Source organism: Silurus aristotelis, assembly GCF_946808225.1.
Source record: "Silurus aristotelis genome assembly, chromosome: 12".
In the NCBI taxonomy this organism is placed as follows: Eukaryota; Metazoa; Chordata; class Actinopteri; order Siluriformes; family Siluridae; genus Silurus; species Silurus aristotelis.
In genome coordinates, this window is record NC_139585.1 from 145,065 (window position 1) to 171,128 (window position 26,064).

The 26,064-nt window shown below is 44.5% G+C and overlaps 2 protein-coding genes across 3 annotated transcripts in view; one reads left to right on the plus strand and one right to left on the minus strand.

Moving 5' to 3' along the window:
- The window catches only part of LOC310734939 (protein sidekick-2-like), a 289,396-nt gene that overhangs the window by 23,336 nt on the left and 239,996 nt on the right, over positions 1-26,064 (minus strand). For both annotated transcript variants that reach the window (XM_083557417.1, XM_083557418.1), the window contains exons 23-41: positions 14,615-14,736; positions 14,384-14,493; positions 13,378-13,528; positions 13,051-13,288; positions 11,400-11,515; positions 11,095-11,284; positions 9,224-9,322; positions 8,942-9,136; positions 8,658-8,859; positions 6,824-6,927; positions 6,636-6,706; positions 6,382-6,505; positions 6,246-6,302; positions 5,970-6,071; positions 5,668-5,783; positions 5,394-5,580; positions 5,020-5,157; positions 4,738-4,899; positions 4,493-4,618 (exon numbers count right to left, since the gene is read on the minus strand). In XM_083557417.1, coding sequence (XP_083413543.1) covers positions 4,493-4,618; positions 4,738-4,899; positions 5,020-5,157; positions 5,394-5,580; positions 5,668-5,783; positions 5,970-6,071; positions 6,246-6,302; positions 6,382-6,505; positions 6,636-6,706; positions 6,824-6,927; positions 8,658-8,859; positions 8,942-9,136; positions 9,224-9,322; positions 11,095-11,284; positions 11,400-11,515; positions 13,051-13,288; positions 13,378-13,528; positions 14,384-14,493; positions 14,615-14,736 — 2,610 coding nt within the window. The remainder of the gene's footprint in view (positions 1-4,492; positions 4,619-4,737; positions 4,900-5,019; positions 5,158-5,393; positions 5,581-5,667; positions 5,784-5,969; positions 6,072-6,245; positions 6,303-6,381; positions 6,506-6,635; positions 6,707-6,823; positions 6,928-8,657; positions 8,860-8,941; positions 9,137-9,223; positions 9,323-11,094; positions 11,285-11,399; positions 11,516-13,050; positions 13,289-13,377; positions 13,529-14,383; positions 14,494-14,614; positions 14,737-26,064) is intronic.
- LOC310734305 (uncharacterized protein) lies at positions 221-3,934 on the plus strand (the record flags this gene model as incomplete). Its single annotated transcript, XM_083556175.1, has 3 exons — positions 221-316; positions 473-1,069; positions 3,408-3,934. 3 exons carry the CDS (start codon positions 221-223, stop codon positions 3,873-3,875), a joined length of 1,161 nt encoding a protein of 386 aa, XP_083412301.1. The 3' UTR covers positions 3,876-3,934.

Consider the following 26,064-nt stretch of genomic DNA (forward strand, 5'->3'; position numbering starts at 1 on the left):
GGCGATCCTCCAGCGAGTGGGGCGGACACCAGGGCAGCACCGACAGCGGTTTCGCGCGCTGACGCTGCGCGAGGTCGGCCGACCGACCGTTCGCTTTCGCCCACCAGCTTCGCGATGCGTGCCAGAGATGGCTGCGGGATGAGGACCGGAGCACGGACGAGGTTCTGGATCGCATGGTGTTGGAGCAGTTCATCGCCTGTCTTCCGCCGCAGACGGCGGAATGGGTTCAGTGCCAGTGACCGGAGACCGTGGAGAAGGCGGTACAGTTGGCAGAGGACCACCTGGCGCCGTACGCGGGGGTGAGCGAATCCCCTGGGTCTCCATCTGAATCTCCTTCTTCCCTGTCCCCTGGCTTTTCTCCCTCTCCTCCCATTCCCTTACCCCGGAAACGGGGGCCGATTTCCCCGAAGACGGTGGCTCGGCCGCCTCCCTCTTCCTTTTCCTCTTCCTCTCCTTCTGCTCTCGCTCACAGATCTTTGCCTTTGACTCAACAGGTGGGGGAGACAGTCAGTGCAGGTGCGGAGCGAAGCGGAAGCCTGGGCCCGTCTGTTGGCGCTGCGGGGAGCCGGGGCATTTCCTGGAACAGTGTCCCGTCATGGAGTTGGGGGTGATGGTCCGGATTCCCGAGGCGCCACAGGCTGCCCCCGATCAAGCAGGAATGTACCGTATACCTGTGAGTATCCAAGGGGGTACACACCAGGCGTTGGTGGATTCGGGCTGCGAGCAGACAGCCATCCATCAAAGCCTGGTGCGATGCGAGGTTTTGAATGCTGCACGCCGGGTGAAGGTGAAATGTGTGCATGGGGACGTTCACGAATATCCACTGGTGGCCATTTCGGTTCGTTTCAGGGGGAGAAATCATAGATTGGAGGCGGCCGTTAGTCCCCGCCTCACCCATCTGCTAATCTTGGGTACGAATTGGGAGGGGGCGTCCGCTAGGTTGGCTGGGGAGGCGGCACTGGGGACGTCAGTTCCGCGTCAGGCAGACTCCGCCCTACGGGGAATTCCCCCCGAGGATTTCCCCCTCGAGCAATCGCGGGACGAAATGCTCCGACACGCCTTCGACCAGGTGAGAGCAATCGATGGTCAGCGAATACGGCCGGATAGCGCGCTTTTCCATCCCTACTTCGCCGTGATTAAAGATAGATTATACAGAGTGACGCAGGACACTCGAACTGGAGAGGAAACGACCCAATTGTTGGTCCCAAAGAGCCGCAGGGAACTTTTATTCCATGTGGCTCATTATAATCCGATGGCCAGGCACCTAGGCTGTGTTAAAACATTAGACCGCCTAATGGACCGTTTTTATTGGCCGGGCATTCACGGCGATGTGCGTAGATGGTGTGCGGCATGCCGGGAATGTCAGCTGGTGAATCCGCTGGCCATCCCAAAAGCGCCTTTGCGCCCTTTACCATTAATCGAGGTTCCCTTCAAAAGATTCGGCATGGACCTCGTCGGGCAATTAGAGCGAACCGCACGCGGGTATCGCTTTGTATTAGTCATAGTGGACTATGCAACGCAATATCCGGAAGCAGTGCCCCTTCGCAACATCTCCGCACGCAGTGTTGCAGAGGCGCTCTTCCGCGTTATCTCCTGAGTTGGGATCCCGAAAGAGATCCTGACTGATCAAGGCACGGCGTTCATGTCACGAACACTTCGCAAACTGTACGAGTTGTTGGGGATTAAATCGATTCGCACCAGTGTCTATCATCCACAAACCGACGGCCTGGTGGAGCGTTTCAATCGAACCCTTAAAAACATGATTCGGAAGTTCGTACACAGGGACACGCGGAATTGGGATAAATGGCTCGAGCCCTTGTTGTTTGCAGTACGAGAGGTCCCGCAAGCCTCCGCGGGGTTCTCCCTGTTTAAATTATTGTATGGCTCGAGCCCTTGTTGTTTGCAGTACGAGAGGTCCCGCAAGCCTCCACGGGGTTCTCCCCGTTTGAATTATTGTACGGCTGTAAGCTGCGCGGAGTGCTGGACGTTCTCCGGGAAAATTGGGAGGAGGGACCTTCGAGCGCAAAAAATTCAATTCAGTACATTCTGGATCTGAGAGCAAAACTCCACACACTGGGACAGCTAACAATGGAGAATTTGCTACAGGCACAGGAACGGCAATCCCGGCTGTATGACAAGGGCGCGCGGCTTAGGCAGTTTTCACCGGGAGATAAAGTCCTCGTTCTACTGCCCACATCAAGCCCGAAATTACTCGCCAGGTGGCAAGGGCCGTTTGAGGTTACACGGCGGGTGGGAGATGTCGACTATGAGGTGCGGCGCACGGACAGGGGCGGGGCGCTCCAAGTATATCACCTGAATCTCCTAAAATTATGGAGCGAGGTGGTGTCTCTAGCGACGGGGATTCCAGAGAGGGAGGAGCTGGGACCGGAGGTACAACTAAAAAACCCGTCAGAATCCGCCTCGGTTCCCTGTGGAGACCACCTCTCGCCATCGCAGAGAGCACAGGTCGGTAAATTACAGCAGGAGTTTGCAGACGTGTTCTCTCCCCTGCCTGGGCGAACAAACCTTATAGAACACCATATCAAGACATCTCCCGGTATTGTGGTGTGCAGTCGCCCGTACCGGCTGCCTGAACACAAAAAGAATGTGGTTCGGGAGGAACTTCAGGCGATGCTTGACATGGGGGTGGTCGAGGAGTCCCACAGTGACTGGAGCAGCCCGGTGGTCTTGGTTCCCAAGAGCGACGGGTCGGTCCGGTTCTGTGTGGATTACCGAAAGGTCAGCGCGGTGTCTAAATTCGACGCGTATCCAATGCCTCGCCTCGACGAGCTGCTTGATCGGTTAGGGGCGGCTCGCTTTTATTCGACACTAGACTTAACCAAGGGATATTGGCAGATCCCCTTGATGCCAATGTCCATGGAAAAAACGGCTTTTTCCACTCCGTTCGGTTTACACCAATTCGTTACACTTCCATTCGGTTAGTTCGGGGCCCCCGCGAAGTTTCAACATCTAATGGATCGGATTCTCCGTCCTCATAACGGGTACGCTGCTGCCCATCTGTATGACATAGTCATTTATAGCAATGATTGGCAGCGGTATCTACAGCATCTCAGGGCGGTCCTGCGGACCTTGAGACGGGCAGGGCTCACGGCGAACCCGAAGAAGTGTGCGGTTGGGCAGGTGGAAGTACGGTATCTGGGTTTCCACTTGGGTCACGGACCAAAAAGGAGGTGAGGCGGTTCCTAAGGCTGGCTGGCTATTATAGGAGGGTCATCCCTATGTTTTCAGACGTCACCAGTCCGCTGACCGACCTCACTAAAAAGGGAGCTCCAGATCCGGTCCAGTGGTGGGAGCTGTGCCAGCAGGCTTTTACGCGTGTCAAAGCCGCACTCTGCGGTGGTCCGCTTTTACATGCCCCTGACTTCTCTCTTCCTTTTGTTTTACAGACTGATGCGTCGGACAGAGGGTTGAGGGCCGTGTTGTCCCAGGTGGTGGAGAGGGAGGAACGGCCGGTGCTGTTCATCAGCCGTAAGCTGTCAGTGCGGGAAAGCCGGTACAGCACCATCGAAAGGGAGTGCCTGGCTATCAAGTGGGCAGTCCTCACCCTCCGGTACTATCTGTTGGGATGGGCCTTCACCCTCTGTTCGGACCACGCCCCGCTCCAGTGGCTCCATCGCATGAAGGATACCAACGTGCGGATCACTCGGTGGTATCTAGCGCTTCAACCATTCAAGTTCGAGGTGGTCCACAGACTGGGGGCGCGGATGGTCGTGGCTGACTTCCTCTCGCGCCAGGGGGTGAGTCAGGCGGTGGGGGTATGTGGCAGCGGGGGCGTGGCCGAGCGTCGGTTTGTGAATGGAGGGCGGGGCCGGGAGCAGGTAGGCAGGGGATTGCCTCACCTGAAGCTAATGTGACCTATTAAGTGTTCTCTATTTTCCAGTGATCGGGGGGTGCATTTAAGGAGGAGAGAGTGTGTTTGAGACGGGTGGTGTGTGTACGCACGTGAGCCAGAAGACGTACTGCCTGAGACACGAAATCAAAAATAAAAGTGGCTGTGAAGCCTTTACACCTGACCTATTGTGGCGTTCCTTCTTCCCGCAGTTATACGCTCTCCCACAGACGGGTTAATGGAAAACAGGTCCAGTTTATTTATAGGAGGAGGAGGCTGAGCTAGAGTGTTGAGCTTTGGAGGGAGTGTGACTGGTGGTTCTCTGACAGAGTCTGTTTTCAATCATACCAACAAAATCCTGACTGAATTCTGTACCACACTGAGTCTAGAGTATGTTCTCCATGACACATAGACATAATATAATATAAAATAATATAATATAATATAATATAATATAATATAATATAATATAATATAATATAATATAATATAATAATATATTTGATTACTTAATTCAGTAAATTTGGCACCACTACCATATTTGTAGTCTGTTCACACTTTCATACTGTCAGCAACATTGTTGAAACTGGTATACATGATAAACTATTACTTTCTCCATGGACCATATCCTGGAGTCTGTACCTGAGGGTCTGGCCTCTATGACATATCGTGATATAGGAGATCTTCCAGGATCTCCACTAGTCCAGTGTATAGTGAGGGCAGAGCCATAACGAGAGATGAATGGATCACCAGGAGGCCCTGGGGCACCTGAACATTGGGGGCAAAGTCACTGGGTGATTTTATTTTACATTATATGACATGCAGCAAACCATATTAATACACACACACACACACACACACACACACACACACACACACACACAGACCTTCTCCAGGGCCGGTGGTGATGTTAGCCTCCACCTCGGGTCCATACGTGAAGGTCTTGGCACGGATGTGGAAGTTGTAGGTCACTCCATCAACCAGGTCCTTGATTTTCAGCCACAGTGGGGAGTTTCCTTTCACATCTATGGTTACTATCTTACTCACACCTGCGGAGGGATGCAGGAAATCACACCATCTTCGCCTTTAACAATCTTTGACACTAACCCTAAACACTGCAGCACACATTACATCACTGTCTGGGTTTCACTTCTATCCCTAATACTAACCATCGATGGGGGTGCAGGGTTCATACACCAGGCGATAACTGTCAATTATCCCATTGGGGAAAATAGGTTCTGCCCATGACACGTTGACCGATGTGGTGGTGAGTTCACTGAAATGGATAAAACTGGGAGCACTGGGAGCTGAGCAAGAGAGGGAGAGAGAGAGAGAGAGAGAGAGAGAGAGAGAGAGAGAGAGAGAGAGAGAGAGAGAAATATCACAGCGTAAGAGATGTTCCTGTGCTATAACTGTAAACATCACGTCCTTCTCATGACCTCTGAGTTATTTGAAGATAAATTTAGTGCCCTGTGTTATACTCTGTATCAGTTCCAACCCCTGCTGTAACCATCACCATGCTGGACTGTGTAATCTGTAATACCAGCTTGCTGAGTGCGCCCTCTGGTGGCCGGGCTATGTGGTCCGTCTCCGGCAGCGTTAAAGGGAGCGACGCTGATTAGGTAGGTGGTGAAACTGGTCAAATTCTTCAGCTTCACTCCTCCATCAGGCAGAAACAATGTCTTTAACTTCTCTGTCTCATTCTTACGTTCGTACTCCCAGAAATAAACCTGATCCAGCAGAAAACGTCAAACAATAACAGATCTATAAATAAAACATTACAAATGTTTCACACTAATTATGTGACGAATCCTCACTTTATAACCCTGTATGTCTCCATTCTGCCTGTCCAAAGGGGGCGGGTCCCAGCTCACATCCAGCTGCGTCGCAGTAGCTGAATGGACGGCAACATTTTGTGGTGGTGCTGTGGGCACTGTGGACAATCAGGAGTCAAGATATAAAGTGAGCTGCAGTGTGTTAATCTCATCAATACAGCTTCAAAACCTCTGCAGCTCCACTTGAGGGTCAATAAATAAACATCTGGAATGATGTGGTAATAATAATAATAATAATAATAATAATAATAAATAATAATAATAGTAACAATAGTGTGACTCACCTGCTTCTCCAACAAACACTTCCTGTGGTGAGCTGTTTGGCCCATCCCCCACAGCATTAAACACACTCATTCTGATCTCATAACGCTTGTGTTTGCTCAGATCTATACACACAGACACACAGACACAGACACACACACACGCACACACACACACACACACACACACACACACACACACACACACACAAGCAGAAACATAAATAAATAAATAACAGTGACTGAAAGCGCTATTAAATTGTATTCTGGAGAAGATAAAGAGAGACGAAGAGGGCGTACTGTCCAGCTCATACTGGTTGAGGGACGGCTCAGTAAGGTTTCTCATACTGTACGGATCTGAGACAAACACAGAAAATAAAAAGTGATTTAGAAGAATTACAGAACAATTCAAGGGGAAATAAAATAATTAATGCACCTGTGAGTTCGGTCCAACTGGAGTGTTTCTGGATGTTAAAACTTCGTAATCTTTCATATAGGAGCTCTCGATACCGAATACGAAACCCAAGTAGAATTCCGTTTATCTTCTCCTCCGATGGAGACTGAAACGCAAACACACAGAATTAAGTGCAAACATTTACAAAGTTACACCAAATAAAACACTGGAACTGCTGAACTACAAACATCAGCATTCTACAAAAGTCTTTAACAAACACACGACATGCTGCTCACCTGCCAGCGAATTAAAACAGACGTAGTTGTATGTGGAGTGACAGAGAGGATGACGGGAACTTCATCAGGAACTGAAGAGGGAGAAAAATATTATCTACCCAGCTCCGAGATTAACTGTCTGTCTGTTTTAGCTTTATGACAGAGAGACAGACAAACAGACATAGAGGCAGACAGTCTGTACTCCATACCATCCTGCAGAGTAGTGATGGCTTCACTCTCCTTGCTGTAATCGCTGTCTCCGATGTCATTAGTGGCTTTTACACGAAACTGATATGAAGTGAAGGGTTTCAATCTGAAACACACAAATTCTACTCTCAAACATTCTTATTTAACTTCCTACTCACATTAACACACTTTCTGTGTGTACTCAAGTATCTCAGTACACCATGACCATACAATAACTACATCATTACTACACTGTGACTACATTGTGACTTCTTCTTCTTCTTCTGCTTCTTTTTCTTCTTTTGGCTTCTCCAGTTAGGGGTCTCCACAGTGGACCAACTACCTGCATGTCTTCCCTCACCACATCCATTTGCACTGTTGACCCCAGGTACCTGAACTGCTCCACCTTCTCCACCTCTTCTCCCTGCAACCGCACCCCTCCCATTGACACACATGGACTCTCTACTGTGTACTGTGTGTGTGTGTGTGTGTGTGTGTGTTAAGGTGAATGGTGTGTGAATTAGATGACTGTTTTACAGCAACATTTTTGAAACTGTTATACATGAAAAACTATTACTTTCCCAATGGACCTATAGGAGATCTTCCAGGATCTCCACTAGTCCAGTGTATAGTGAGGGCATTGTAATTACACTGTAACTACTGTGAAAACAGTGTCAAGTCAAGTCAGGTTTATTTCTTTTGCACTTTTCACAACAGACATTGTCTCAAAGCAGCTTTACAAAATTTAACAGTTAAGGTGAATGGTGTGTGTTTATCCCTGATGGTGAAGACTGGGGTGACTGCCGTGAAGGAAAAACTCCCTTAAATGTTATGAGGAAGAAACCTCGAGAGGAACCAGACTCAAAAGCAACACCTCATCCTCATTTGGGTGACATTAAGAGTGTAATTATAGTCTTTAAACACTACAGAACACTGGAGAGTGAAAACTAACATGAGCACTGGAGTGTGTGATTATAAGTGATGTTCTTTCTACAGTCTTATACAGTCAGTTGAGATTATGGAACTAGGACAGGGGTGGGCAAACTTTTTGACTCACGGGCCACAATGGGTTCTAAAATTTGACAGAGGGGCCGGGTCATTTATATATATATATATGTGTGTGTGTGTGTGTGTGTGTGTGTGTGTGTGTGTGTGTGTGTGTGTGTGTTTTAGAGATTTGGCAAATTCAGTTTCATCAAGTGGCAAAAGATCAATTTGTTGATCTTTTTTTTTTGCCAGTGCATCAATAAACACAGCAGAAAAACTCAAGTTCAGTTTCAGTAGGAAGTGTTGTTAAACTCCTTATTTTGCCAGTTCATCAAAGTCTGGATTAAGTTTTGTTGTGGCAATTCTCAGGATAGATCCGAGGTGTTTGTTAGAAACTGTCACAGTTTTTTTAGAGTATCAGATTAAGCTCTCTTAAGAGAAGAAGAAAATATTGCACCCGAACAACGTCAATGGAGCTGAAGTGCGACATCTTTAGGGGAAACATGGGCATTACAGGGGAAAGGTAAATTGAACAATGTTTACCCGTACCTGTTTTAATAGAATTTGGTCACGTTCGGCGGGCCGGATTAATAAACCCAACGGGCCGTGTGTGGCCCGCGGGCCGTAGTTTCCCCATGTCTGAACTAGGAGCTACTGAGCAACTCATAAAATAGCTCAACATTTGCGATAATCACAGATCCAACACCAGCTTCTCCATGCCAGAGCCTTTAAACACTAAAAAGAGGTCCAATGTCCAAACTCCACACTGTGACTACATTGTGACTACATTGTGACTACATTGCTTATACCATGTTCATGCAGAAACTATTAATGAGTGAACCCAAGCAGAGAAAAATAATACATTCACACCTTTCCACAGTGTATGGTGCCACCTCGTGATTGATGGATGCTGATTGGACAGTCCAGTTCTGATCAGGAAGTTCTCTGATCTGAACTGTGTAATAACGGACAGGGGAAAGACCATCACTGCCTGGTTCCCATGATAACAGTACACTTCGTGCTCGCACGCTCTCCTGAGACACTGTGAGATGGCGAGGAGGCTGGGGTCGTGCTAAAGGTCAAAAACAAACATCCACAATTATATATCTTTGCATTGCTTTTCAGTTTAGTTTGGATGTGGTTGTTGTAGTCACCTCTCTTTTCTGTGGTAACCACTAGGGCATCGGCAGCATCCCCCCAGCCTTTACGCGTTTGAGCCGTGATGCTGAAGACATAAACAGATTCAGGTTTTAGCAAGCTGACTGTGTATTGCCTTGTGCTCGGGTTCAGTACGTCCACTGTGGCTGAGTTGCTGTTGGATGAATTAAGACGATACGCAATCTGATAGGCTGAAGAGAGAAAAAGCAGGAGTTCATACACTGTCCATCTGTCTGTCTGTCCAAGACTAAGGTCATTTACAGCACACACACACTCACCAAGGATGATTCCATTAGGCTGGGCAGGAGATTGCCATATCAGTCTGACAGAAGTGGTTCGTACTTCAGGAAACAAAATACCAACTGGAGGTCCAGGAACTAAAAAAGCATAAATAACCTGTAATATGTATTTAATATTCAAAACATTTACAGTTTGTTTTCATACCTCACTTCTCTTCTAATTGACTTTTTTTTTGCAAAGGCTGGTTTCATTTGCTGCATTTTTAATTTCCTTAATTTTCCTTAACAGGAAGCATGAGCATGTCAGTCACTCCTACTGGGTTAAATCCTATCAATTACATCAGATATGGGTGTGGCCAATATCTTCATTAAATAGGTCACATTTCTTGTTTATATTCTGTTAGATTTCTAGTTTAGAACAGATGTTTCTTTTATTTTATTTTTTGTAAAACGATGATGTACCAGGAGCACAATGTATTCACTGATAAAGCTTTTTTAAGACACTCGGAATGAAGACATTTAGGAAATACAAATCAATGTTAAAGCAAACCCCAGGCCCATAATAAAATCATCTCAGGTCTCTTTTACACCCATCTGAGTTTTTGTCAAGGCATAATCACAGTGAAATTCTTACTTTTTATTTGATTACAGTTTGGTTTCGTTTGGCTTCATGCTTCCAGGCTTGGTAGATAAATAAACAAACCAAACATAAGAACAGATTTGCCTCATTATCCCATGATGATCTTGGTGTTCTACACGGCTCTTATCTCCACCAACTGCTTTACACACGTTTACACTGGGTACAATCATTTGTAAACATGAAACCAGTTTTCATGGCCATGGAAATGATGTGTCAGCAAAGTCAGAAGTAATTTAAAGAAGGAAGAATGTATGAAGGACATTTGTCAGGGTGGGGATCACAACGCGGAATCGGAAGTAACTCAGTCATCGTTTATTTAATACAAAACACACACAAGTCATGGAGAGCCACCATTTGAGAGTTATCCGCTTGAGACGAGTAATCCAACATGGAAGGCAATGTCCGGAGGAAAACGAAAGTAAACTCCGATGGCAATGAGTAATCCAATATGTAGACGTTAGGAGACTGAACCAGCTGGAAAGGCTGGTTGTATGGGATCCAGGCGATCACCAGCATGACCTTCAAGAACCGACAGCCTGTGACTCGAGAACGTAAGTTTATGTAGTCATCTCCTAAACGAGCCACAGCTGTCGAGAATCAAAGCCGGCGCGGCAAAACGAGGCAGCGTGACTGCTACCAAGGGGGGCGTGGCAGGGGGATCCCTGACAGTGACCAAAGGGGGCGTGGCAGGGGAATCCCTGACAACATTACACACTGAAAGGTAAAGAACTTAAATCTTAAATGTAGAGAGAGTCTTCTACTTAGACTCTAGACTCTAGAATTTCGCTTTCTGATCTTGTAGAAACTCATGATGGCCATTCAGTTTCACTTACATTCCAGTGACCTCATACTATTTTACCCTTAATCTCTCTCAAGTCCCTGTTAATCCTAAGGAGAACCTGAGAGATGTCTGTTGGTGGTTTGATTAGAAAAGTCGCACTTCAGAACACAATGTATGTCGAGGTCTCATTCATTATTCTGTAGATAACTTTTAATTTGATGCAATAGATTTTAAACTAAATTCTCGAAAATAAAAGCTGGTTGTAAAGATGTTGTCAAAGAACACGCAGCAGCACTGTGTGGCCTTCTGTCCTAGTAATAAGTAATGAGAGAGAGGCTTTCATATCTCACTTTCCATTATCAAAAGCACTATAAATAAAATGGCAGTGCATAGTTTGAGATAAGGCCTACACTCCTGCACTGCTTTATCAAATTACTGAACCTTCTTTACATGGATGTGATAGATGCGGATTGCGGTCGTCATGCCTACCATCATCAAGAGTGCGTTCCAGAATTGGAGGGGAGGATGGTAGTCCATCTCCGATACGTGTGAATGCTAAAACCTGTATCTGATACAGGACATATTTTCCCAAACTTGTTAACTCAGCACTGTGAGTGGTGTTTCCTTCTACTGTCCAAAACCGAAGACGAAAGTCTGAGTCCTTCTCCTTATACACCACCTGAGAGAAACAGAAATTACAGGATCTCAAGATTTATTATTATTATTATCATCATCATCATCATCATCATCATTATATTATAGGAGGTATCATTACTGATATTATTTAAAAAGACCTTGTATCCAAGAATAAGACCATTTCTGTCAGGCTCAGGAACTTCAAACCAGCGGACCAAAATGCTGCTGGAGGATGTGGAAAAAGCTGAGACGTTTGATGGCCCACAGGAAGGCACTAGAGCATGAAGGAGATAAAATAGAAAAATGGTAAAGGTACATAGGTTTAGTAGGTCTTTGCAGAAAGTGACTCCTGAACATAGAGCAGAGAGGAATGTTAAAGAAATCACAGAGACATGACATCTTTTCTGTGGGTTTAAAGCTCAGGTCCAGAGCAGATAAGTTTTGAGCACTCGCCTACTGAGGAAAAGCAAAAAGAAAAAGAGTAGGTAGGTATTATTGACATTAATTGAGAAAGGTCCTGAGAGGAATTGTAATGCAGAGGGAGAAGGAAGGCATTCCAATGCTTAGATATTATGTAATTATTACTATATATATATATATATACACACATATACACACAGTACAGACCAAAAGTTTGGACACACCTTTTCAAAGAGTTTTCTTTATTTTCATGACTATGTAAATTGTAGAGTCACACTGAAGGCATCAAGGGCTATTTGACCAAGAAGGAGAGTGATGGGGTGCTGTGCCAGATGACCTGGCCTCCACAGTCACCGGACCTGAACCCAATCGAGATGGTTTAGGGGTGAGCTGGACCGCAGAGTGAAGGCAAAAGGGCTAAAAATGGCCAAGCTTCTCTCGGGGAACTCCTTCAAGACTGTTGGAAGACCATTTCAGGTGACTACCTCTTGAAGCTCATCATGAGAATGCCAAGAGTGTGCAAAGCAGTAATCAAAGCAAAAGGTGGCTACTTTGAAGAACCTAGAATATGAAATCTTTCAGTTGTTTCACACTTTTTTGTTATGTATATAATTCCATATATAATTCCACATGTGTTCATTCATAGTTTCGATGCCTTCAGTGTGAATCTACAATTTTCATAGTCATGAAAATAAAGAAAACTCTTTGAATGAGAAGGTGTGTCCAAACTTTTGGTCTGTACTGTATAAATATATATATATATATTACTAAATGGTTTAATAAAATATACAATTACATGCAAAAAATGTTAACAAGTGCAAAATACCTATTACTTTTTATACCCTCTTTACGTTTACAGGTCAAACACACTCTAAATACACCACTATACATTTAACAAATACTGTCTCTTAAGTAAAATATGCAACCCTTTGCTTTGTTAAACAGTTGAACCCCATCTTTCATTTACATTATTTTTGGAACTGAATATTAAACACCACTGTTTTGGTTTGGACTGTAATTAATATCAACAATCTGCTACAATGTGCAACTGTTTGTATCAACCGTTCTGCATGTAAACATCATCACTGAACAGTTCATAACCTCAACACTGACAGAACTGTAATGATGGACATTCAGTGTTGAGGATGATGATGAGGTTCCTATTAGAGTCTGGTTCCTTTCAAGGTTTCTTCCTCATGAAGTCTTAGGGAGGTTTTTTTTCCACCACAGTGACCATTGGATCACTTAATAGAGAGCACCTTATGGACAACAAACTTCTACATTCCAACTTTATAACCTAATTTATCTCTGTAAAGCAGCTTTGGTAAAATATCCACTGTTAAAAGTCTACAAATTAAACTAAATTGAAAAAAAAAAAATATTATATACCAGATTCTCTGGTTCGTCCTCGTACAGGTTGACTCCATGGTCCTGCTCCAATACCATTAATCACTCGAACTTTAACCTCATATTCAGTCCATTCTTCTAGATCCTCAATAGTAAACTCTCTCTCCAAGCGGTCAAGAATAATGTGGCTTAGGACTTTAGCATGAGGCCCAATTCGACTATACTGCACTTTATAACCCACAGACTCTGGATTTCCATTGTACTCCCACTCTGGCAGGGGCTGGAACATAAAATAAACAACAAAATAAATTTAGATGAGGCATGTGATAATGAGATCTCAGTTAGTGTATGCGTGTATTTAAAACATACCACCCATCGGAGCCACAGGCTGGTTTCACTGGCTGTACGCAGTGTGATGTTGAGTGGAGCCATGTCAGGTGGAGCCTGCAGGGTCTGGATCTTTCTAGAAGGTTGGCTGGGTGGGCTGGTGCCCACAATGTTCACCTGACGCATACGGAATCTGCAGATAACATGCACATAAAGCATCAAATAATAGAAGAAGCAAGCTGGGGTAATTATAGAAAAGCATAATGGGAGAGGTAGTGCTATAATTACTTAATTTGTATCAGGAGTATCTAGTGTTAATAAACATGTACAAATGGTGTGGTCCCTGTAGAAAGTGTATGGGAGTGTAGTAAAGGTGGGGTACCTGTAGAATGTGGATGAGGCTGGTGTAAAGGTGAGGTACCTGTAGAATATGGATGAGGGTGGTGTAAAGGTGAGGTAACTGTAGAATGTGGATGAGGGTGGTGTAAAGGTGAGGTAGCTGTAGAATATGGATGAGGGTGGTGTAAAGGTGAGAAAGCTGTAGAATGTGGATGAGAGTGGTGTAAAGGTGAGGTAGCTGTAGAATATGGATGAGGGTGGTGTAAAGGTGAGGTAACTGTTGAATGTGGATGAGGGTGGTGTAAAGGTGAGGTAGCTGTAGAATATGGATGAGGGTGGTGTAAAGGTGAGGTAGCTGTAGAATGTGGATGAGGGTGGTGTAAAGGTGAGGTAGCTGTAGAATATGGATGAGGGTGGTGTAAAGGTGAGGTAGCTGTAGAATGTGGATGAGGGTGGTGTAAAGGTGAGGTAGCTGTAGAATATGGATGAGGGTGGTGTAAAGGTGAGGTAGCTGTAGAATGTGGATGAGGGTGGTGTAAAGTTGAATTAGGTGTAGAATAGGTGATTGATGCAGTAAATGTGTATAGGGTTTTGGGTGGTGGCGGGGGGGTTGATGTGTGTAGTAAAGGTGTCTGTATGGCCTTTAGAAGGTGTGTTGTAATAAAATTGTGAAACATGTTAGAAGCTGTATGAGTTGTAGGTGTAATACCTGTAGAATGTGTAGGGATTGAGAGCAAGTACTTCCATTGATCGAGCATGAGGTTCATTAGTCAGGTGATGAACCTTCACCCAGTCCTCATTTTCTCCAATTACACTGATCTGAGCACACACCAAAGAACCAAAAGTAACACCCATAAAAGTTACAGTAGAGGAATAATTAGGTTTAATCCAGAGTATTATAACTGAAAAGAACATCATCACAGATTCCTCCACAGCTCACCTGTGCTTCCACCTGCCAGCAGGAGATTGAGGTCTTTCCATCATAACCGGGTTTAAACTGCAGCGTAACTGATCGAGGGCCGATATTAGAGATAGCCAAGTTAGTTGGAGGACCAGGAAGCTCTAAGGGGAACACAAACATGACAAGAAAAATGACATTGAATCATCAATTTACACTAAAACTGTTATTTAATAATAATAATAAGAAGAAGAAGAAGAAGAAGAGAAAGAAAAAAAATAACATGGTTCCATTAGTATGTGCACTGTGTTTTGTTGAAGAACTTGTTGCCTGTATTACAGCAGTGTTAGGAGGTAAATAATAATCTGATCCTTTCACACATCATTTTATGCAGTGCTTCATACCCATGCATCCACGAGGGAATCTGCTGTGCTCTATTCAATGTTTTTTTTTTTTTTTATGTTGATTTTCTTCAGAATTTTTAAGCTGTAATGTGAAATTTTTACTTTAACTGCCTGAATAGATTTAGACTTGAAGATGTCCAAGATTATCTTAAATAGAGACCCAGTTCCAGCTAAAAAGAAGCAGAACCACTGCAGGATGCTGCCACCACCAGGCTTCTCTGTGTTATTTTATGTCACATACCAGTAGTGCACAGTAATGAAGTAAATGTAATTTGTTACTGTAGTTTTTTCATGCATTTGTACTTTACTCAAGTAGTTCTGTTTGAGGATACTTTTACTAACTTCACTACATTTCACAGTTAAATATCTTACTTATTACTACACTACATTTCGCAAAATCAACTGTTTCTTTGTATTTATGAGTGAATAAACTATATTTACTATATAGAAATAACTAGTTAAACACACAGCAAGCACTGATCACGGTAAAGCACGTGCTCAGTTTTAAACTTGTTTTTGATTGACGCTTGGCGGTGGCAGATTTGGGAGACATGCTCAGAGTAGCATCTTGCCTTGAGGTGGCACGTGGCGTCCACACAAAAATAAATAAATAAATAAATAAATAAATAAATAAATAAATAAATAAATAAATAAATAACAATAATTTTTTTTATGTCAAGGTAAATTTACCTGATTGGGATTCGGAGTGCGCACCCACCACCCAGAGAAGTTCCCTAATTCATACTCTCAGATTGAGGTAGTGGGGGTTGGGTCATTTAGGAGAACTGAATCCAAATTAAAATGATAAATGACAAAATAGGTCTAAACCTTCAAGAGCAAAAATTCCTAAAAAAGAGGAAACATGCAAAAGATAAAGGTGTGTATAAAGCTCATCTTGTTATGAGGATCATAAAGGATAGTGCATTTAATGAAATTGGCTCATAACTTTGTTGCCTGCTATGCAACAATATTTCTTGTAGCTGCATAACATTATAAAAGGCACAAGGAGTGAGGGCGAGCGCCAGCTTTTGTTTGTTCACGAAGCACTCTATGTGTATGTGTTAAATAGTCTGTTAATTGTTCCTCAGAAAAAAATAAATAAATAATTCCTGGGAGTGAAGCATGCTAAATCGGTTCTCGAGAGAGCCGGCTGCATGTCATCGCTTCACTTCCGAGTGGCACTCTCTGAGGAGAGAGTTTGCGTTCCTCTCGGTTCTGGCCCCGCTAAATGAGCTAGACCAGCGCTCTCTGCAACCTCCATGTCGGGGTCTCCCATTCTTTCCAGACCCGCACACTGAGGTGTCATGGTCATTGGTGAAGCTTCTTCAGCCCCTTTTCAACGCTGTATTCACATGTCATAAAGTGGAAAGTACACGGGTGTGGATCGATGCCGCAGGTTGAAGAGATGCTTGCGAGCTATCTCTCTCCCGGGATCGCCTCGTTCGTCAAAACTCCCCGACATTATGAAAAAAAACCCCTGCATAATACTTCGGCTTACGCCTCAGCAGGTCAAACCGCTGCATCCCTGCACACCATGGTGGTCCTGCAGGCGTATCAGGCTGACCTGCTGCATGAGTTGGATGTGGGAGGTGCCCCGGGTGACCAGTTCACAAGCTCTGCCGGATGGCGAACCTGGCCCTCCAGGCCACCAAAGCCACCAAAGAGACCGCTAAGGCCATTGGCCGGGCCATTGGCTGGGCCATGGCCGCCCTTGTCTTGACAAAGAGCAAAAAAGTCCTGGCATAGGACGTTCTGGGGATCAAAAAATGAAAGGGCACGTTGCACCGGAGTATCCGTAGCCCGCCCTGCCCCAGCCCCCTCTGGGACCTGGTCCATTAATATGCTTACTGCCATAAGCATATTTTGTATATACATCTTTTCTCTCATATATATCTTTATATATTCTTATATTTTATATAGTTATTATACCTTATTTATCTGCCTTCTTTTTCTTTCTTTTATTTTTCTCCCCATCCTATTCCCTCATGCCAGAAAGTAGTAAAAAAGCATTTCACTACATGTCGTACCCTGTATGTATGTGACAAATAAAAATTTGATTTGATTTGATTTAACCCTACCACTAAATGTGCTTCAGGGATGCTCCAGCGAGCATCCTCCTCAGTCTCCACCCGGTCTTGTGGTGGTCTAGTGTTGTCTTTGCACTGTTTGCACCAGGTTGCACACATGCACTTTATGTGGCGAGGACACTTACTAGTGCCTTGGCCCTGTGTTTTTCTGTTTCTGTGGTTGTTGTTTTATGTTGTTTTATGTAGCATCAGGGTTCTGAAGGAACGTTGTTTCATTTCACTGTGTCCTGCATCAGCTATATATAATTGAAATAACAATAAAAGCTTCTTGACTTGACTTCTTGACTTGAACCAAACAGGCTCTGGTCATGGATTGAGAAGTAAACACGCTCCTGAGGAAGGAGGCCATCGAGGTGGTTCCTCAATCAGAACAATAGTCCAGGTTCTACAGCCGGTACTTCATAGTTCCCAGAAAGAACAGTGGGTTGCATCCTATTTTGGATCTAAGTCAGCTAAACCGCTCACTCGTGAGACTTATGTTCAGGATGCTGACCCTCAAGCAGGTTGTGTCTCAAATCAGACCCGAGAAATGGTTTGTCACGGTAGATCTAAAGGATGCGTAGCTTACCATTATCAGGTTCTTCCATTTGGCCTCGCCCTCCCACCCCGCACCTCCACAAAAACTGTGTCTGGTCTGGCATCGAGATCGAACGCAGGGAAAAGTGTGCTTTCCCTATTACAGAGAACCACCTATCTTGGCGTCATATGGAATTTGACTACTTTGCACGTGCAGCTTTCCCCTGCCCTAGGGGATGCCTAGAGATGCTGGCTGTGTTGCTACCATTGAAGCATTTTCTCCCAGACCTCAGAGATCATCAGGTACTGATGTGTACAGACAACACCTCGGTGGTTTCTTACATCAACCATTAAGGATGTCTGCCTCCTCTACAGGCTGACGCACCAGATCCTTCTGTGAGCCCAGGGGAAGCTCCTCTCAGTGAGGGTAGCTTACTTTCCAGGTCGGTTAAACGCAGGAGCAGACACCCTGTTGAAGCAGTGATTGAGTCCCGGGAAATGACGGCTCCACCCTATTGTGCTGGAGCAGATTTGGGAGAGATTCGTCCAGGGGGATCTATTCGCGTCTCATGAGACATCACACTGTCCCTTTTGGTTATTCTTTACTCCTCCAGCCCCACCACAAGACCGGATGGAGACTGAGGAGGATGCTCGCTCTTCTCCCTGCAACTGCACCCCTCCACTGCCCTCCCTCTCATTCACACACATGTACTCTGTCTTACTCCTACTGACTTTTATTCCCCTTCTCTCCAGTGCATATTTCCACCTCTCCAGGCTCTTCTCAACCTGCTCACTACTCTCACCACAAATCACAATATCATCCGCAAACATCATAGTCCAGGGAGACTCCTGTCTGACCTCGTCCGTCAACCTGTCCATTACCACTGCAAACAGGAAAGGGCTCAGGGCCGATCCTTGATGTAGTCCAACCCTCACCCTGAACCAGTCTGTCGTTCCTACTGCACACTTCACTGCTGTCACACTGTCCTCATACATGTCCTGCACCACCCTCACATACTTCTCTGACACACCTGACTTCCTCATACAGTACCACAGCTCCTCTCTCGGCACCCTGTCGTATGCTTCCTCTAAATCCACAAACAAGCAATGCAATTCCTTCTGTCCTTCTCTATACTTCTCCATCAACATCCTCAAAGCAAATAAGGCATCTGCGGTGCTCTTCCTCGGCATGAAACCATACTGTTGCTCACAGATGGTCACCTCTTCTCTCAGCCTGGCTTCCACTTTTCTTTCCCATAACTTCATGGTGTGACTGATCAACTTAATTCCCTTGTAGTTACTGGAGGTCTGCACATCTCCCTTATGCTTAAAGATCGGTACCAGCACACTCCTTCTCCATTCCTTAGGCATCCTCCCACCTTTCAGAATCTTGTTAAACAATCTGGTTAAAAACTCCACTGCAATCTCTCCTAAACATCTCCATGCTTCTACAGGTATGTCATCTGGTCCAACCGACTTTTCACTCTTCATCCTCTTAATCGCGGCTCTCACTTCCTCCTTACTAATCCTATCCACTTCCTGCTTCACCAACTCCACATCATCCAACCTTCTCTCTCTCTGGTTTTCCTCATTCATCAGCTGCCCAAAATACTCCCTCCACCTTCTCATCACACTCTCCTCACTAGTCAACACATTTCCCTCTCTATCCTTTATTGCTCTAACTTGCAGCACATCCTTCCCAGCTCGGTCCCTCTGCCTGGCCAATCGGTATAAATCCTTTTCTCCTTCCTTAGTGTCCAACCTCTCATACAGCTCCTCATGTGCCTTTTCCTTGGCTTTTGCCACATCCCTTTTTACCTGCTGCCGCATCTCCTTGTACTCCTGCTTACTTTTCTCATCACTCTGTCTATCCCACTTCTGTTTTGCCAACCTCTTTCTCCTTATGCTCTCCTGCACTTCCTCATTCTACCACCACATCTCCTTGTCTCCTTTCTATTTCCAGATGTCACACCAAGTACTTTTCTAGCTGCCTCCCTCATCACTCCTGCAGTAGTTTTCCAATCACCCAACACCTCTTCACCACCACCGAGCCCCTGTCTGACCTCTTCCCTGAACCTCACACTACACTATTCCTCCTTCAGTTTCCACCATCTTATTCTTCTTTCAGTCCTCACTCTCTTTCTATTCTTCTTCGCCTCCAAAACCATCGTACAGACCACCATCCGATGCTGTCTAGCTACACTGTTCCCTGCCAACACCTTACAGTCTCCAATCTCCTTCACGTTGCATCTCCTGCATAGCACATAGTCCGCCTGTGTGCACCTTCCTCCACTCTTATACGTTACCCTATGATCTTCCTTCTTCTTAAAATACGTGTTCACCACTGCCATTTTCATCCTTTTAGCAAAATCTACCACCATCTGCCCTTCCACATTCCTCTCCTTAAAACCATACCTACCATCACCTCCTCATCACCTCTGTTCCCTTCACCAACATGCCCATTAAAATCTGCCCCAATCACCAATCGTTCTTTCCTAGGTACACCATCTACCACTTCATCTAATTCACTCCAGAATCTTTCCTTCTCCTCCATCTCATAGCCAACTTGTGGAGCATAGGCACTGATGACATTTATCATCATCCCTTCAACTTCCAGCTTCACGTTCATCACCCTATTAGAAACTCTCTTCACCTCCACTACACTCTTACTGTACACTTCTCTCAGAATCACCCCTACATTATTTCTCTTTCCATCCACACCATGATAGAACAGTTTGAATCCACCTCCAATGTTGCTGGCCTTACTCCCTTTCCACTTAGTCTCCTGAACACACAACATATCTACCTTTCTCCTCTCCATCATATCAGCTATCTCTCTCCCTTTACCCGTCATAGTACCAACATTTAAAGTACCAACCCGAACCTCCACTCTCCTACACTGCTCCTTTTCCTGCCGTCTCTATAGACATCTTTCTCCTCATCTTTTCCTCCTTCGGCCAACAGTAGCCTAATTTCCACCGGTACTCTGTCGGCTAACGATACCTGTGGCGGTCGTTGTTAACCCGGGCCTCGACCGAAATTAAAATTCTCATTTGTGATCCGCATATTTGAATTGCCACGTTTTACGCTGGATGCCCTTCCTAACGCAACCCTCCCCATTTACCCGGTCTTGAGACCGGCACTAAGAGTGCACTGGCTTGTGCATCCCTAATGGCTAGGTTTAAGAGTTAAGGTGAATGGTGTGCATTTATCGCTGATGAGTAGCCATGGCGACTGTGGATGAAACCTTAAAAGGAATCAGACTCAAAAGAGGAACCCATCCTCGTTTGGGTGACATCAAGAGTGTGATTATAGTCTTTAAAAAATACAGAACAGTGGAGAGTGAGAACTAACATGAGTACTGGAGTGTGTGATTATGAGTGATGATCTTTCTACAGTCTTTAACGGTCATTTGTGGTTATAAAACTAAGAGCTACTGAGCAACTCCTAAAATAGCTCAACATTTGCTATCATTATAGATGCAACACCAGCTTTTCCATGCCAGAGCCTTTAAACATGGCATGGGGGCTCAAGGAGGGCCAGTGTCCAAACTCCACATGGAGTGGGATCCAATTGGCACTCGTATGTCTCTAGATGGTTTGGGATGTTTGCGGGGTCGGCATCTACTTCTTTAGAGGTTGACAATCTTCATAAGGTGGGACGATGGAGGTTTTGGAGGAACAGATTCGCAAACTGCATGCAAAGCATGCCCAGCTGTAAAAGTGGAAATCGGCGCTGGAAACATCCCGGGCGGACGCGCACTCGTCCCAGGTAAATTCCCAGGTGGAACCTAACGCTCCCAACACCTCAACTCCGCGTGTTTCTCTGCCCAGGCCCAGCGCACCTACAACGCGGCCCGCCCAGGTATCGTTCACTCCAGCACCGGTGCACCACGGACCCTGGATGCTGCAGCAGCAGAAGCCACGAGCCAAGCCCCAGTCGAGGACGTCTCCCCCGCCACCACCGGCCTTCGAGATCTTGACGGAGAACCATGTCGCCCCTCTCCACGAGACGGAACACGACACTGTGATTCTTGGAGATTCCATCATCTGGCATGTCCGTGCTACCAGGGCAAAAGGTAAGGTTCACACTCGCTGTTTTCCTGGTGCTCGATCCTAAACGAGAACTTCGGAGCGGTTGTTCTCCATGTCGGAGCGAACGACACCAGGCTGAGGCAAACAGAGATCTTAAAGAGGGATTTCAGGATCCTGGTGGAGATGGTACGCAGCACATCGCCCACAACAAGGATCATAGTGTCAGGACCTCTTGCCACTTACCAGCGAGGGGCTAAGAAGTTTAGTAGACTCCTTGCACTAAATGAATGGTTACAGTCATGGTGTCGAGAGCACAAACTTCTCTTTGTTAATAACTGGAACTGTTTCTGGGAGCGTCCTAGGTTCTTCCACCCTGATGGCCTGCACCCCAGCAGATTTGGAGCAGCAGTGCTATCAGATAACATCTCTAGTATACTTCACACCATCTGACTGGTAAGACATCAGGAAATCTTAAACTATAAAAACACGGATACAACAAAATAAATAGTTACAAATACACACACAGCCAAATTTATAGAAACCGTATCTATTCCTTGTGTAGTAAAACCAAGAATTAAATACACGAGATCCAGAAAAAATCTTATTGCAGTTAAAACTGAAAAATGCCAGATAAAAAAATCACAACGAAGTTCTAAAGTTTGGTCTTTTAAACATTAGATCACTTGCACCCAAAGCACTGATTGTAAATGAGATGATCACAGATAATAATCTCAATGCACTCTGTCTCACTGAGACCTGGATTAAACCAGGTGATTATATGGGTCTAAACGAATGTACACCGTCAGTATATGTTTATAAGCATGAGCCCCGTCAGAGTGGTCGTGGGGGCGATGTAGCAACCATTTTTAGTGCCTCTCCTAATGTCAGTCGGAGATTAGGATTCAGTTTTAAATCATTTGAAGTGCTCGTTCTTAAAATGTACTTTCAGACATAAATAGAAAACTCGCTCTGGTCACCGTGTACAGACCCCCAGGGCCTTAAGCTAATTTTCTTCAAGAGTTTGCTTGTTTTCTGAAAAAATAGATAACATTAGAAAAACAATTGTGGTGGTCCAACCTCTGACAGCATCTCCTGACATTATCTCGCCTACAACTCCACATCTCCACTGTTTTACATGTATAGGAGAGGAAGTGCTGCATGATGTTATTACCAAAGCTAAATCAACAACATGTCAGTTAGATCCCATTCCAACTCATCTATTGAAGGGAACGTTATATACAACTGGTGAGCCTCTTCTCAATATTTTAACTCCTCACTATCATTAGGTCACGTCCCTAAATCCCTCAAGTTAGCAGTTATTAAGCCCCTCATTAAAAACCTCATTTGGATCCAAACACGCTATCGAATTACAGACCAATTTCAAATCGTTCATTTATGTCTAAGATTTTAGAAAAGATTGTCGCTGCCCAGTTATGTTCCCACTTACAAGAGAATAAGATCTTTAAAGAGTTTTAGTCAGGTTTTAGGCTCCATCATAGCACAGAAACTTTCCTAGTTAAAATCACTTATGATCTGTTTTTAGCTTCAGACCAAGGTTTTATCTCGCTGTTGGTTTTACTAGATCTTAGTGCTGCATTCGACACTATAGATCATGATCTCCTCCTAGATCACTTACAGAATTACATTGGCATTCAGAGACAGTTCACATGCACATTATCAACTTGTGCTGTTAATATAATGAACAACAGTTACGCTCTCTCAGTTAAGTTCTCTCCACTGCTTCTCTTTCTCTCCCCTTCCCGAGGCCTCCTGAGGTTGGCCAGCTCCAGTCATGTCCCACCTGAAGATTATGGATTTTTGAAGAAGTAGATGCCATACTCGCAAACATCCCGAAACATCTAGAGACGTACCAGTGCCAATTGGATCCCGCTACATGTGTGGTTTTGACATTGGACCTCCTGGAGTGTTTAAAGGCTCTGGCATGGAGAAGCTGATGCTGGATCTGTGATGATCACAAATGTTGAGCTCATAAAACTAGGCACTACTAACCATACAGACTGTATAAGACTGTAGAAAGAACATCACTTATAATCTTATACTCCAGTGCTCATGTTAGTTCTCACTCTCCAGTGTTCTGTATTGTTGAAAGATTTATGATCAAACTCTTGATGTCACCCATATGAGGATGGGTTCCCCTTTTGAGTCTGGTTCCTCTCAAGGTTTCTTCCTCATTACATCTAAGGGGTTTTTTTTCCTTGCCACAGTCGCCACCGCTTGCTCATCAGGGACAAATTCACACCATTCACCTTCACTGTTGATTTGTGTAAAGCTGCTTTGAGACAATGTCTGTTGTGAAAAGCGCTATACAAATAAACTTGACTTGACATAATGTAGCTCCCCTTAAAACTAAAATGATCAGGGAAAAAAATTTAGCACAGTGGTATAATGATTATACGCACACCTTAAAACAGACATGACATGAACAGACATGAACTTTTTTAATAATAAAGTTCATCAGTTCATAATGATAAAAAACATCAGGCAAGAAATCCAGACAATTAAAATAAATCCAAACTATTTTATAAATAACCCTGTAGACAGCAGTGTAATTATAACAGACCATCAATTACAAAGTTTTACTCCTATTCAAGAGAACGACTTCATTTCATTTATTTCCTCATCAAAATCATCAACCTGCATTCTCGATCCCTCGTCTACAAGTTTCCTCAAACAGATCATTCCAGAGGGAATTAAACCTGTTTTAAAAATAATAAACTCTTCCATTAGAACTGGTTTTGTACCTAAATCCTTTAAACTGCAGTATCAACCCCCTAATTAAGAAACCTGACCTTCACCCTGTCAGCTGTCCAACTACAGTCCAATATCAAACCTCCCCTTTATCTCCAAGATTCTAGAAAAGGTTGTAGCACAGCAGTTCTGCTCACATCTACTGGGGAAAAACATTTATGAAATGTATCAGTCAGGATTTCGGCCTCATCATAGCACAGAGACGGCACTAGTTAAGGTGGTAAATGACTGTTATTGGCCTCTGATCAGGGTTTTGTCTCTTTACTTGTTTTGCTCGACCTCAGTGCAGCTTTTCACACCATTGATCATAATCTCCTGCTTGCTGGACTTGAGAATGTTGTTGGAATAAAAGGAACAGCTCTCTCCTGGCTCAGGTCTTATCTGACTGATCGCTATTAGTTAGTTGATGTAAATGGTGAGTTCTCCATTCTTTGAGGTAAAGTTTTGTGTTACATAAGATCTGTCTTAGGCCCACTGCTTTTCTCTTTATATATGCTGCCTCTGGGTGAAATTATACATAAACAAGGTTTTTGCTTCCATTGCTATGCTGATGATACACAGCTGTATATTTCAGAGAAGCCAGATGAGAGAGATCAGCTTAACAATGTTGAGGAGTGTGTAAAGGACATTAGACAGTGGATGCTTCATAACTTCAATTCAAATGAATACATTTTTATTTGTATTGCGCTTTTAACAATGAACATTGTCTCAAAACATCTTTACACAGCTAATGTGGTAAAAAAAATGAATAAGATGTTCTTTATAAGTAGACGTTTGTCTCTGCTGAGCATGCCAGTGGTGACTGTGGCAAGGAAAAAACTCTCTGCTGTTCAACTTCCTTTTGTTTAACTCAGATAAGACAGAAGTACTTTTACTAGGACCACATGCAGCTAGAAGCAAACTTTCTGATTCTGTAGCATCTCTGGATGGTGTTTCTGTTTCAGTGTGTACAGCAGTCAAAGACCTCGGTGTGATTATTGACCCGAGTCTTTCCTCTGAGTCTCACGTGAATAATATCACCAGGATCGCCTTCTTTTACACTTGGTTAGAAATATTGCTAAAATTAGAAATATGCTGTCGTTACAGGATGCAGAAAAACTAGTTGATGTTTTTGTAACATCTAGATTAGACTACTGTAACGCTTTACTGTCTGGGTGTTGGAGTAAGTGCAGAAATAAGCTTCAGTTAGTTCAGAATGCAGCAGCAAGAGTCCTCACTAGATCTAGAAAATATGATCACATCAGCCCTGTTTTAATCATCTACACTGCTCCCAATTACATCTCACACTGATTATAAAATACTACTACTGACGTATAAAGCACTTAACGCTCTCAGTATCTGAGTGAACTTCTGTACCATTATGATCCTCCACGCCTAGGTGCACAACAATACACATAATAATCCATATCCTTCTCTTACTCTCACCCCCCCCCCCCTCTCTCTCTCTCTCTCTCAGTTGAGTTAAACATGCTCCTGAGGTTCCAGTGACCACTGTTCCTGCCCCTCTTCCTTCTGCGGATCTTCCCACTTCATCCAGGCATGCTTTTGGATAGTGTTTTCTTCGTTTGGAGGCGACTCTGTGCAGCAGGCGACGGTTTCTCATCAACGCCTTGGGTGGTTACATGAAATTCCGGAGTAAGAATGGGAGCTTTGAGGATGGATTGGACTGTAGTTAATGTCAA